The 14,476-nt window shown below is 46.2% G+C and overlaps 1 protein-coding gene and 1 long non-coding RNA gene across 6 annotated transcripts in view; one reads left to right on the forward strand and one right to left on the reverse strand.

The window, feature by feature from the left end:
- LOC143988961 (adhesion G protein-coupled receptor F5-like) overlaps window positions 1-14,476 on the forward strand; it is a 314,489-nt gene that overhangs the window by 242,472 nt on the left and 57,541 nt on the right. For all 5 annotated transcript variants that reach the window (XM_077488917.1, XM_077488920.1, XM_077488921.1 and 2 more), the window contains one exon: window positions 3,854-4,033. In XM_077488917.1, the coding sequence (XP_077345043.1) occupies window positions 3,854-4,033 (180 nt within the window). The remainder of the gene's footprint in view (window positions 1-3,853; window positions 4,034-14,476) is intronic.
- On the reverse strand, window positions 12,180-14,045 carry LOC143988959 (uncharacterized). The gene is made up of 4 exons (XR_013276947.1): window positions 13,169-14,045; window positions 12,882-13,046; window positions 12,598-12,740; window positions 12,180-12,380 (listed from the first exon to the last, which is right to left on the reverse strand). It is a non-coding gene; the product is annotated as an uncharacterized LOC143988959 (long non-coding RNA).

Below are 14,476 nucleotides of genomic sequence, written 5' to 3' on the forward strand. Positions count from 1 at the left end.
TAAAATAACAAACCTCCCCCCCCCCTCCTTTTCTTTTATTCGTTCTCCTCCTTCTCCCTTCCCCCTCCCCCCTTTTTTCCCAAATTCTCCCACCTTCTCCCCCCCCCCCCCCCACCTGTCATAAGAAACACTGCTTTCTAAAAAATACCCAATATAGTGTTATTACTGTTAAATTATTATTATTATTATCATAGCTGTCTGTATATTCTGTGTGTTTTTTGTTTTGGAAACAAAATAAGAGGGTTTTTTATATTCAGGTATTGTTTTTGATAATTGCGCCTTTACATGTATATCAATAAACCAGCCAGACTCCTGAGGCCGCGTACACACGCGCGGACTGTTCGCCCAACTTTGTCCGTCCAACAGTTTCGGCAAACAGTCCGCTCAAACTTAGCATGGACGGACATGGCCACACACGACGGACGAACAGTTTGCTGAAACCGTGCGCGATGACGTGAACGGCACGTACGACGGGACGAAAAATACGACGTCCTATACACTGCATTATAGCTTTCGGCGTGAAAATCCTTTCTGAGCATGCGCGCAACTTTGTTTGACGAACAAGCCTACACAGGAGCGGACTGTTCGCTGAAACAAGGTTTCAGCGGACAGTTTTACGGAATTTCCGAAAAACCTTGTCCGTCCAACTGTCCGCTGAAACTGTCCGCTGAAAGCCCACACACGAGCGGACTGTCCGCCCAAACACTGTTCAGCGGACAAAGTTGGGCGAACAGTCCGCCCGTGTGTACGCAGCCTGACTGTTCCCAAAACCCAGTCCCAGGATTGGAGATTCTGTCCCACCCATAACGCTATGGAATCTCCGGGCTCCAGGTCCCCATCTGGATTTTACAAACTTTGAAGGAAACTGATAAAACAGATTCCTCCACATTAACCACTTCAATACCAGGCACTTAGCCACCTTCCTGTCCAAGCCAATTTTCAGCTTTCAGCGCTGTCACAATTTGATTGACAATTGCGCGGTTATGCTACACTGTACCCAAACAATTTTTTTATCATTTTGTTCCCACAAATAGAGCTTTATTTTGGTGGTATTTGATCACCTCTGCAATTTTTATTTTTTGCGTAACAAATAAAAAAAGACCGAAAATTTTGAGAGAAAAAAACACGTTTCTTTGTTTCTTTTAAAAAAAAATTGTAAATAAGTATGTTTTCTTCTTCAATGATGGGCACTGATATGGCTGCACTGACGGGCACTGATAAGGTGGCACTGATGGACACCGATGAAGTGGCACCAATGAGGCGGCACTGATGGGCACTGATAGGCGGCAGTGATGGGCACTGATAAGTGGCACTGGTATGCAGCACTGATGGGCACTCATAGGTGGCACTGATGGGCACTCATAGGTGGCACTGATGGGCACTTATAGGCGGCACTGATGGGTACTTATGGGTGGCACTTATAGGTGGCACTGATGGGCACTGATGGGCACTGATAGGTGGGCACGGATGGGCACTGTTAGGTGGCACTGATGACACTGATGGGTGGCATTGCTGGACATCACTGTTTTTATTTTGGTACATGACTGTGGTGCCATTTGTAGGCACTGACTGGCACAGATTGGGCATCATTTGCACATGTGGATGGCCATGGGGTACATACCTGGCCATCCACATGTTGCCCACTTCCCTGGTGGTCCAGACGGCTTCGCTGGTGGTCTAGTGTGGGCATCTGAGGGGGGCTGTGCTGATAAACAATCAGTGCAGACCCCCCTGTCAGGAGAGCCACCAATCGGCTCTCCTCTACTCGTCTCTGTCAGACCGAGATCAGTGTAGCACTGCTCCACCGATCGCCGCGATGTGCACCCCCATGGGCGCGCGGCAGCATGTTATCCTGAAGGACGTCATATGACGCCCAGTCAGGATAACAGAACCACTTCCTGGACGTCAATTTGCTATTGACTGGGCAGGAAGTGGTTAAATACCCCTGAAGCCCCTCAACCTGCCTATTTGAGAACCTCGGGCCACAATTACTAGGACAGGGAACTGTACTGTCACTGTATATATATATATATAATAAAAAAGAGAAACATTTAATACAAAAATTGTAAAAACATGATTATTATTTATTTTCGTACTGTCAGCAGTCTTTTTTTTCCTTTCTTCGTTTTCCAAAATTTCTGACAAAAAATTACAACTTTACAAAGCTTGCAATGCCTCTTAATGAGGACATTGACCTGTTTACATTCCAAAAAGGGGTAATTTGGGGGATATTTGTACTGTCCTGACATTTTTGGGCCTCAAGAAATTAGATGTCAGAGTCAGACATCAGAATTGAACAATTTTCAGATATATACCATAGCTTGTAGCTTATAATTTTCCTACAGACTAAATAGTGTATACTGATTTGGGTTATTTCACCAAAGAAATGTAGCAGAATACATGTTGGCCTAAATTTATGAAGAACAAATATTTTATACCAGACACAAAGGAAAACGTGAACATTTTCAGTATTGATTCGTTTGTTTAGCAAAAGATAAATAACCCAGTGGTGATTAAATACCACCAAAAGAAAGATCTAGTTTTGTGAACAAAATGCTAAAAATTTCATTAGGGTACTGTGTTTCATGACCGCGCAATCGTCATTCAATGTGCGATAGTGCTGCAAGCTGAAAGTTGGCCTGGGCTGGAAGGGGGTAAAAGTGCCTGGTATTGAAGTGGTTAACTCATTTTGGTCAGACTAGATAAAAAGCAAATTTTTTAATTTGGTTACAACTTTATCTATAGATCGCATAGAACCTAAAATATTTTTTTTCATGATTGTATTGCCTAGGTTAGGGTTATTTGTAGTGAAAGAACATAAATGTATTACTTTATTAGCTCATTGCTGAAATGTAAAAAAATCTCTGGTCATAGTATAGAGATTAAACTAGAAGTAAACTGAACTGGTTAAGAGCTGGTTATCAACTATTTATCAGTCAAACGACTGATAAATGACAGGCTGTTGTAGGAAAATCTGAACGTTTGTATGCTCCATACGCATTTTCCAAATGTGGGATAGCATGCTTTAAAATTTTCCACCAACAATTGTGTGTTGTTGGATTATTTGATCGTGTGTACAGAAGTCCTTCTTAAAGCCCATACACATAATCAGACTTTTTGACAACAAACATGCAAATTAGCTGTTTTGGAGCAAAATCCGACCGTGTGTACGCTCCATCGGACAAACCTTTTCGGTTTTCATCTGACTTTTGTTGGCTGTGCGAACGGACAAACTTTCTGGCAACAAAAGTCCGATGGGGCAAAGTCTGATCGTGTGTACAGAAAACCATAGGACTTTTGTACAAAGTACAAACAGGCATGCTCAGAACCAATGCAAAAGATCAGACAACAATACAGAAGTTGACCAAAGGTGGCGGTAAAGAGCAGAAAAACCACATGATTTGGGGAAAGTTGGCTGAAAAAGTCCTGCTGTGTGTATGCAATACAAGTTCAGGGCCGATGCCCTTTGTACAAAAATCCAAGGGAAAGTTTGTACAAAGTCCTATCGTGTGTATGAGGCTTTAGACAAAACTCCAAAGTGCAAACATGCATACTCAGAAGCAATGCTAACCATAAAACAACATTAGCAGAAGTTGTCCAAAGGGTGGCACTAAAGAGCTGAAAAACCACATAGTTTTGTGTTTGTTGTTTGACAATTCTTTGCTGTTTGTATGCAAGACAAGTTCATGGCCAATGCCCTTTGGACAAAAGTCCTATGCTTTGTCCATGAAAAATCCACTTTAACTTGGAATATATTGACATGTACAGCATGTGAAGAAAAAATAGCATAAAAAGAAATGTATAAGATAACTAATTCAGCAATGTTCTTTTTTCCTCTATCACTTTAACATAGGATGTAATAAAAGGTCCAGAAGTACAGCAAGCTTTGCCGGGATTACTTCAAAATATCAGTAACACAGCCAACGACCAGAAAGGAAACATTGCAAGCTCCTCCCAAACTTTACAGCTCATGGTGAACATAATATCCACAGTCTCAAAAGCAAATGTAATAGTGGAGCCTGTCGTGATGCAGGTACGTCTGTCTATATAAGCCAAACATAAAAGAAATTCACTATCAAAAATAATGGAGATGCACACTAGTAGCCAGCCCAATTACTGTATATAGAAGAATGGCTTTAGCTTGTCTGCACCCAAGCCACACCGCTCTGAACATTTCTTCCTCCCACAGGCTTAAAGCGGAGGTCCAGCTGAAATAAAATAAAAAAGTCAGCAGCTACAAACACTGTAGCTGCTGACATTTAATAAGCACGCTTACTTGTCCAGGGTGCCTGTGATGTCGGCCTCCCGACGCTGATCCATCCATCGGATCGCGTCCCATCACTGCCATTCCAACTAAGGGAAACAGTCAGTGGAGCCTTGGGGCTTCACTGCCCGTTTCCTACTGTGCATGCGTGTGTTGCACGGAGCTTTGTGAATGGCTGGCTGTGTTCTAGCACACACATAGGTTCCCAGAACACAGAAGACAATGCGAGGAGAAGAATGAAGACCACCGTGGAGTAGGAAGTGGCAGATTAGGATGATCTGTCTAGCAACAGCCATTTCTGGTAAGTAAAAAAAAAAAAAATTTTCAATTTTTTGTGTAGCACTGACCCCCGAAGGAGCTGCTGATTTGAGTCAGGCCTGCATTCTGCTAATAAACCCCACTAACTTGGCTCAGTCCCCTTGACACAGCTGTGGTGCAATACAATACAGTACAATATAATCTATCACAATATACCTGTATTGTCCTCTCAGGATCCACTGGCTCCACCTGGATCGGAGAAAGCAATACTCCACACAACAAGGTACTTAACCAAAGTATATTTTACTATATATAGTTGTAGGTAGGTGATTACAACAATTGTACTGTCATCCAATATAGATTGACAGGACAATGAACTTTGATAAAACAGTTACAAACAATATATATATATATATATATATATATATATATATATATATATATATATATATATATATATATATATATATATGTGTGTGTGTGTGTGTGTGTGTGTGTGTGTGTGTGTGGGAGCTCCCCTACTTTTATAGCTATGCATGAGATCTCACTTAAAGTACTCAGTCTTTATCTTCTGATCTTCGCTAGCAATGGTAACTGTCAGGTAATCACCAGGGGCCGAAGAGCTGAGAGCGGCTTCCTTTCCAACTGGGTGCACAGTACCCCTGAGGGTGGAACAGCGGGTACAGGGCACGAAGGGGCAAGGGTTGCCAGCAGGTGACTGGTATGCAGGAAGTCTTCTGAAGGAAGAGATGCCCATGCAGATGGCCTTGTGATATACTTGAAGAGAATGCCCGGCAGGGGTTCTAACACCTGACTTGTGTGAAGCTCTGGAAGACGGCTCATGCAGGATGGACCGGACCAGAAGGTAAATAGCAAGCAAGTCTGTGAGCAGGTAGGAAAAGTGCAGAAACAGGCTGAGGGTCAAACACAAGTAATCAGTCCAGGAGCCAGCATACAGTTGTGACATAGCTTCAAAAAAGTCTCTACAGAATCAAGAAGGGGGCTCTTCTGTTCTAGGAGGTTATGGACTCAGGACTGTGGCTCATTGGATAGCAGAGAAATTATGAAACCCACCTTAACCGATTCAGAGTGGAAGGTCCTGGGCTGGAGAGCCAAGTACAAGAGGCATGCATTCTTAAATGCCCTAAACTTCTTCTGGCTGCCCGAAAAACGCTCAGGAGTAGGGACCCTGGGTTCCGGAAGGGTCATGACTACCACAGGTGTGGCACTGCCTTGGGCTTGCGAAGCGGAAGAGCTGCTGGCTGTGGACGGTGAAGAATCCGGTGGACTGTGTGAGATTGCCAAGTGCTGAAGGCGGCCCTCAATCTGGAAGTAGCCGTCTTGGAGTCGCTGCACCGCCTGGGTGAGGGCTGCAACCTGCTGGCAGAGGGCCTCCAAAGGTGAGCCAGCTCTGTCGGCCTCTGACATGGCTGGTTTGTACTGTCAGGTACTCACCAGGGGCCGAAGTGCTGAGAGCGGCTTCCCTTGCAACTGGGTGCACAGTACCCCTGAGGGTGGAACAGCGGGTACAGGGCACGAAGGGGCACGGGTTGCCAGCAGGTGACTGGTATGCAGGAAGTCTTCTGAAGGAAGAGATGCCCGTGCAGATGCCCTTGGGATATACTTGAAGAGAACGCCCGGCAGGGGTTCTAACATCTGACTTGTGTGAAGGTCTGCAAGACGGCTCATGCAGGATGGGCCAGACCAGAAGGTAAGTAGCAAGCCAGTCTGTAAAACAGGTAAGAAAAGGGCAGAAACAGGCTGAGGGTCAAACACAAGTAATCAGTCCAGGAGCCAGCAAGGCTGAATGCAGAGGATAATCCAGAGGCAGGCTGACGGTCAAACACAGGTATCAGTCTGGGAGCCAGCAAGGCTAAGTGCAGAAGACAGAGGATATTCCAGAGGCAGGCCGAGGGTCAAACACAGGTATCAGTCTGGGAGCCAGCAAGGCTAAGAGCAGGAAGTCCGTTAAACAAGCCAGGGGTCAGGTCAGGAGAGAATCGGAGTAGTCTACAGGCAATCCGGGTCACAACAGGAATTGGTAAACAGGAACAGGAAGCAGAGGAACACAGGTAGGGATGAGCTTCGTGTTCGAGTCCAACATATGTTCGACTCAAACATCGGCTGTTCGCCCGTTCAGCAAATTCCGAACGTTATGGGCCGTTCGCGCCAAATTCGCGTGGCACTCACGGCCCACAATGCACTGTGATGGCGCAGTGCATTGCTGGCTCATGATTGGCCAAGCATGCACTGTGAGCCCGCATGCTGGGCCAATCACAGCGCCGGCAGCGAGGAGAGCCATGATTGGCCACAGGCAGTATGCTTGTGGCCAATCATAGCTCAGGCTGTGTAGTACACGCCCCACACTATATAATGCCGCCAGCGCGGCGGCCTTGTGTAGTGTGTTGGCGTCTGTAGCAGTTAGTGGGTGTTCTGTGTACCTTCAACACAGTATACACCGATCGTTATCGGACGATTTTTCGTTCTTGCTCTTCTGTAGTGGTTGTTGTCTGCGTGCCCTGACCGCAGTATACACCGCTATATTCACCTATATAGCTAGCGATATATCTATCTTTTATAATAGAGCTTGCAGTCAGTGTTAGGAGATTGTGCGTGCTGTCTGCGTGCTCTGAACCCAGTATACACCGCTATATCCACCTATATAGCTAACTATCTTGCTCGTTTTAAATAGAGCTTTCAGTCAGTGTTAGGAGATTGTGCATGCTGTCTGCCTGCTCTGAACGCAGTATACACCGCTATATCCACCTATATAGCTAACTATCTTGCTCGTTTTAAATAGAGCTTGCAGTCAGCGGTAGGAGCTTGTGCGTGCTGTCTGCATGCTCTGAACCCAGTATACACCGCTATATCCACCTATATAGCAAATTATCTTGCTCGTTTTAAATAGAGCTTGCAGTCAGCGGTAGGAGATTGTGCGCGCTGTCTGCATGCTCTGAACCCAGTATACACCGCTATATCCACCTATATAGCAAACTATCTTGCTCGTTTTAAATAGAGCTTTCAGTCAGTGTTAGGAGATTGTGCGTGCTGTCTGCGTGCTCTGAACGCAGTATACACCGCTATATCCACCTATATAGCTAACTATCCTGCTCGTTTTAAATAGAGCTTGCAGTCAGCGGTAGGAGCTTGTGCGTGCTGTCTGCGTGCTCTGAACCCAGTATACTCCGCTATATCCACCTATATAGCAAACTATCTTGCTAGTTTTAAATAGAGCTTGCCGTCAGCGGTAGGAGCTTGTGCGTGCTGTCTGCGTGCTCTGAACCCAGTATACACCGCTATATCCACCTATATAGCAAACTATCTTGTTCGTTTTAAATAGAGCTTGCAGTCAGCGGTAGGAGCTTGTGCGTGCTCTGAACCCAGTATACACCGCTATATCCACCTATATAGTAAACTATCTTGCTCGTTTTAAATAGAGCTTGCAGTCAGTGGTAGGAACTTGTGCGTGCTGTCTGCATGCTCTGAACCCAGTATACACCGCTATATCCACCTATATAGCAAACTATCTTGCTCGTTTTAAATAGAGCTTGCAGTCAGCGGTAGGAGATTGTGCGTGCTGTCTGCGTGCTCTGAACCCAGTATACACCGCTATATCCACCTACATAGCTCTTCTCTATTTGAGCCATCTACAGGAGTTAGTGGAAGTTGTGTGTGCCTCCAGCACAATATACACTACCCAATTGCTGGTTTTCCCAACTCCCTTCAGGCCATTACCATGTCTGGAAGGCCAGCAAGGAGAGGCAGACAGGCGCGAGCCGATAAAAGAGGGCAAGCAGGCTCTGTGTCTAGAGACAACAGTGCTGTTCGTGGACGCGGTGCATCGTCATCATCAGCACATGGCCAAGGGACACGCGTGTCCTTCTTTTCGGCAGCTGGACATGTTGAGCCGCAACATGCCAACGACTTGGTAGAGTGGATGACCAAGCCCTCTTCATCCTCCTCATCCTCTCTCACCCAGTCTCAGGGTACTAGCAAAGCAGCTGCCAACGCATCGTCTTCCCTCCTCTCAATGTCATCATCAGTGACTCCTTCCCTAGACCCACCACGTCCTCCTGAGGAGTCTCCTGAACTCTTTGAGCGCAGTGTTGGGTACATGCTCCAGGAGGATGCCCAGGGTTTGTAGGCTCTGATGATGATACTCAGCTAGAGGAAGGCAGTAGCGTGAATGCAGAGAGAGGGGATGCTCAAGAAGGACAGCAATCTGGCAGTCATGTTCCACAAGCTGCAGCATACTGCCAGGTTTGCTCCAGTGATGAAGAGGGAGGGGATGATGAGGGCACTGACTCCACGTGGGTGCCTGGTAGGAGAGAGGAGGAGGAGGAGGCACATGTCCAACGAGGCAGGATGCCCTCCGGGGGCCAGCTTAGGGGCAGCACACCGAATGAATCACACTGCAGAGCTCCGCCTGTGCAGGGCGCTGCCTCTGCGCGTTATTCTAAAAGTTCTTTGGTGTGGGCCTTTTTTGAGACGAGTGCATCAGATCGCACCACTGCTATTTGAAACATATGTCTCAAGCGTATCTCGCATGGCCAAAACATCAGCCGCTTGGGCACCACATGCTTGACCAGACATATGTTGACCTGCCATGCAGCTCGTTGGCAAGTGTACCTCAAAGACCCACACCAAAGAACAAAGCGGACCTCTCCTTGCTCCTCATCAGCTGGGATCTCCAACCCCACTTGACCTTCAGTCCTCTCTGAAACCTGCTCTGGGAGGAATGAAGGTGTAGAATTAGGTGTGTCACAGCCAAGTGCTTCCGGGCACTCTGCTAGCAGTACACCCACGTCCGATTATAGCAGGAAAATGTCCCTGCCCCAGCTGCTGGACCGGCGAAAGAAGTTCACTCCCAGCCATCCACATGCCCAGCGGTTGACTGCTAGCTTGGCAAAAATGCTAGCACTTCAACTGCTGCCTTTTCAGTTGGTAGACTCGGCCCCCTTTCGTGAGTTTCTACAATGTGCGGATCCTCAGTGGCAGGTCCCTAAACGCCACTTTTTCTCACAGAAGGCTATTCCGGCTCTCTACCGGCATGTGGAAGGCAATGTCCTTGCCTCGCTGACAGGGCGGTCAGCGGTAAGGTGCATATTACCGCTGACTCATGGTCCAGCAGGCATGGACAGGGACGTTACCTGTCTTTCACAGCCCATTGGGTCACTCTTCTGGCAGCTGGGAAGGATGCAGGACAAGGTGCAGTAGTGTTGGAGGTTGTTCCGCCACCATGCCTCCAAAATGCTACTATTGGTTGTGACACACCTGTCTCCTCCACCCCCTCCTCTTCTTCTTCCTCCATGGCCTCTTCCAGTGCTCTGTCCTCAGAACCAGCGGTGCTCCGTAGGCGTTCCAGGGGCTACGCAAGTACGCAGGCAAAACGATGCCATGCCGTGCTTGCGCTGGTTTGTTTGGGGGACAGGAGCCACACTGGGGCGGATATTTTGTCAGCTCTGCAGGGGCAGGCCGAGAGGTGGTTGACGCCACGCCAGCTTAAGCCAGGAATGGTGGTTTGCGACAATGGCACCAACCTCCTCTCTGCCCTCCGACAGGGACAACTGACCCATGTGCCCTGTGTAGCTCACGTCCTTAACCTGGTGGTGCAGCGGTTCTTGGGCAGGTACCTGGGCTTACAGGATGTCCTGAAGCAGGCCAGGAAAGTCTGTGTGCATTTCCGCCGATCATTTAATGCCTGTGCTCGGCTGGCTGAGCTCCAAAAGGAGTTGAACCTGCCCAAGAACCGCCTTATATGTGACATGCCCACCAGGTGGAACTCAACGCTGGCCATGCTGCAGCGGCTGCACATGCAGCAGAGGGCCATCAATGAGTACCTGTGCGACTACGGCACCAGGACAGGGTCAGGGGAGCTTGGTTTTTTCTCACCACGCCAGTGGGGCATGATCAGGGATGCATGCACTGTCCTGTCACCATTTGAGGAGGCCACAAGGATGGTGAGCAGTGACAGTGCATGCATCAGTGACACTGCACCTCTTGTCCACCTCTTGGAGCATACGCTGCGTGGAATAATGGACAGGGCACTTGAGGCAGAACAGAGGCAGGAAGAGGAGGACTTCCTTGCCTCTCAAGGCCCCCTTTATCCAGACAATGTTCCTGCTGTGCCACCCATCACACAGGAAGAGGATGAGGAGGAGGAGGAGGAGGAGGAGGAGGATGATTGTGTCAGCATGCAGGTGGAGGCTGGCACTCAGCATCAGCAGCAGCAGCAGTCTTGTAGGGATGATTTACAGTCCCAAGAAACCCGTGGACTTGTACGTGGCTGGGAGGAGGTAGCTGCGGATCATGTTGTCCTTAGTGACCCAGAGGACTCCGGACTGAATGCCTCAGCTAACCTATGCTGCATGGCCTCCCTGATCCTGCAAAGCCTGCGGAAGGATCCTCGTATTCTTTGGATCAAGGAGAGGGACCATTACTGGCTGGCCACTCTCCTTGATCCATGGTACAAGGGTAAGGTTGCCGACCTTATCTTGCCGTCGCAGAGGGAGCAGAGGATGAGACATCTCCGGGAGGCCTTGCAGAAAGGTCTGTGCAACGCGTTCCCAGAGACTGGGAGGTCACAAACTCCTGGTCCTGGACAACGTGTTGCTGAGGCATCGGTCAGAAGGAGCGGTGGAGAAGGTGGCCGTCTGACCGATGCTTTCAGACAATTTTTTAGTCCACAGCCCCAAGATATGATCGGTTCCAGCAACCATCGCCAGCGTCTGATTTACATGTGCAGGAATACCTAGGGGCAAGGTCAGACTTGGACACCTTTCCCACCGAAAATCCTCTGGCTTACTGGGTCTTGAGGATGGATCACTGGCCAGAGCTTGCACAGTATGCAATTGAGCTACTGGCCTGTCCTGCATACAGCGTTCTTTCGGAACGCACATTCAGTGCTTCTGGTGGCTTTGTTACCGATCACAGGGTGCGCCTGTCCCCCGAATCAGTTGAAGGACTGACGTTCATCAAGATGAATCAGTCTTGGATCACCACCAGCTACCAAGCACCTGAAGCTGATGTAACCGAATAATTTTTTTTGAAATATCACATCCCTTCAAGACTGCCTATGCTGATGCTGAGTGACTGTCCTGTTATGTTGATTGTCTATCCTCTTCCTCCTCCGCTGATATGTTGGAAGAACATTTCTGGTTCTGGGTGATGCCTAAGGCCCAATTTTTCTGCCCCTGTTTAACAGGGGCGTTTAATTACAATTTTTGATGCAATGCTTTGCAGCAGGGCTAATTCCTGCACTAAAACTATAGTATATGGGAGAGGTTGCAGTGTCGTGGCACCAGCACCAGTGCCTAAGGCCCAATTTTTCTGCCCCTGTTTAACAGGGACATGTAATTACAATTCTTGATATAATATTTCACAGGAGGGCCGGTTCCTGTGCCCACCCAGAGTAACTGTGAGGACTTATAGTGTTGTGGCACCAGCACCACAACCACCAAAGGTCACAAGATTAACAATATGAAGAGAAGCCTACCAAACTGAATGATACCACATCCCAAAATTCAAATGTAAAACGAGAAACAAGGGGGGGAGGTGACTAACCTCAACGGGACTTTTACCGGTATCATATAATAACCAAAAGAAAAAATCAAATAACAATCATTCAAAAAGATTTCTTAAAGAAGAAGAAAGATGGTTATTTTATATAGAGACAATTTTTATTATACAAAAAACATCAAATTTTTGTTAAAAACACAATACATGATTATTTCCATACAGTACATTCGGATCAGGAGAGAACACTGATAAATTCGATCAAAATAACGAGGTGCTCGACATGTTTCACTCATAAGGCGAGTTTCTTCAGGAGCTTTGGATACTTTAAATAAATGTACAACTGCATGAAAAAGAAGGATATATAGAACAAAATAAAGATTAAATAGTACATTGTATCATTGTATAGAATAGACTGGTGGGCAAGACAAACAAACACACCAATTAAACTAATTGCTAATTACATAGGATTGTTATAAATTAAATATATGCATGTAAAGAAAAGGGGAAACAAAACAGGTTGGTCAATAATCGAGAAGACTGAGGGGTCATACACTCACCCAGTGTGTATTCACATATCTGAAGGAGATCACATAGTGTACTGCAGTATGGAAATCCTCAATAAAAATGGAGAAATAAGGAAAAGACACCCAGTTCAAAAGGGCCTGTAAGGAGGTGCTTCAAATAGCGGTTTACAAATATGCTGAAAGAAGAAAGAAAAAAGATTTCCAAAGTGGATTAGGAAAACTAAAGTATGTGCTAACAAAAGGTCGCTCAAATTTTGCAACTTCAAGAGTTGCATAGGTTAGTGTATGATTTGAGTAATAAATTCAGAGTTAACTACCTGATCAGATCCACATTGAAAAGCCTGAAAATATGTCAGGGAATCCGAAAAAAGCCAAAGGTGTAACAGCTGGTGTCCAGAATAATCAATGGAGAGTATCATCCTATTCAATTGCACAGCAGGTAGAAAAGTGCTTAATGTTCACATAGGGCTAGCGAATCTGGTCTGCATAAAAGAGACAGACCAGCAAACAAAGCCAGAAATTAGTTACATTACACAGTGTTGCTGAAGTTCAGTATCAAATGTGAGGCTGAAGCCTTAATATACCAGAGAGACCTCAAACATACCTGTTAGCACAGACAGAATAACCAATGTCAAAACCTCCACTGAGAGAGAGTAAGGCAGACAAGCTGCTGCCTTATGAAGCCCTCCTCCCAAATTAGCAGGCGTCTGGGAACGCCCCCGATGGGCGGGCGGAAATACTATCCACAGCTGAGTCTCGGAAGGAACCGAGGGGCCATTTTGGAAAGTCCACAAAGCCATCCACAGTGATGGCAAAGAGGAAACTTCCCAAAATACACCTACCTACGTTCTGTGTACAAACGGAGACACAGAATAAGCCACATACACTGGGGGAATCTAAAGAAAACTGTGCATAGATTAGAATGAAAGAGCAGTGAGAGGAAAAGCCAGGTAGTGAGAGTGTTACATTCCTAAGCTCTGATGCTGAACATCAGTGGAAAGGAACAATACCGCTGTCCAAATCATCTGCTCATTGATTACTAACAGTGAAGGACAGTGATCCACCTTCATTGAGGAGCATATAAAGCTGCTTCTATATGAAGGGGAGACTGTCCTATACTATGAGACATTATAGTAGCCAACCCAGTGCAGAACAAAAAAGGGGACTTATATACATACAGCTAAGTTCCAATGGATCAGGTTGGCACGGGTCTGTCGTAAAGCCCGGGGCGCCCATACAGGCTTCAATTCTAGGGTGTCTCATCCTTATATTTCTGAAGTTTAAATTTTAAAGATATTCTTAAAAATAGAGTATATAACCAAATAAATTAAGGCTAGAATAAGATAGCAGAGAATTTATCTCACTCTAAAGTGACACAATTACTGCCAGGTGAGTATTTAAAGATACCCCAGTCTCTCGATTAATCGACAATTGAGTCATGTAAATTTATACATAAGTGCATAAAAGCGCATCTAATCAATAACAGAGGAAAAGAAGCAGAAAAAGAAAAATTCAGAATAGAATTGAATAAAAAAAAAAAAAAAAAAAAAAAAAAAGGAAAGAAAAAGAGAAAGAAAAAATCAAGGAGAAATAATATAAACCTCAGAGAAAAGGTTTGTAGCTTAATGAGTCATTCAAGCCAGGGGCATGGGTAGCCCCTAAGGTGTAAATCCATCGAGCCTCTTTTTGTAAAAGTATACGATCAAAGTTACCACCCCTCTCACCTGGGGGATATGTTTCCAGTGCAAAAAAGTGCATGCAAGTCTCGTCAAATGCATGAAACAGACCCATGTGCCTGCTAATGGGTGTCTCCATTTTTTTAGCACGAACAAGGGATACATGGTCCCTAATTCGGCAAAAAAACGGACGTTTGGTCTTTCCTACATAATAAGCCCCACAGTTGCACATCATA

The sequence above is a fragment of the Lithobates pipiens genome, unplaced genomic scaffold (genome assembly GCF_037356315.1).
Source record: "Lithobates pipiens isolate NorthernLeopardFrog02 unplaced genomic scaffold, aLitPip1_a1.2 Scaffold_18, whole genome shotgun sequence".
Taxonomy (NCBI): domain Eukaryota; kingdom Metazoa; phylum Chordata; class Amphibia; order Anura; family Ranidae; genus Lithobates; species Lithobates pipiens.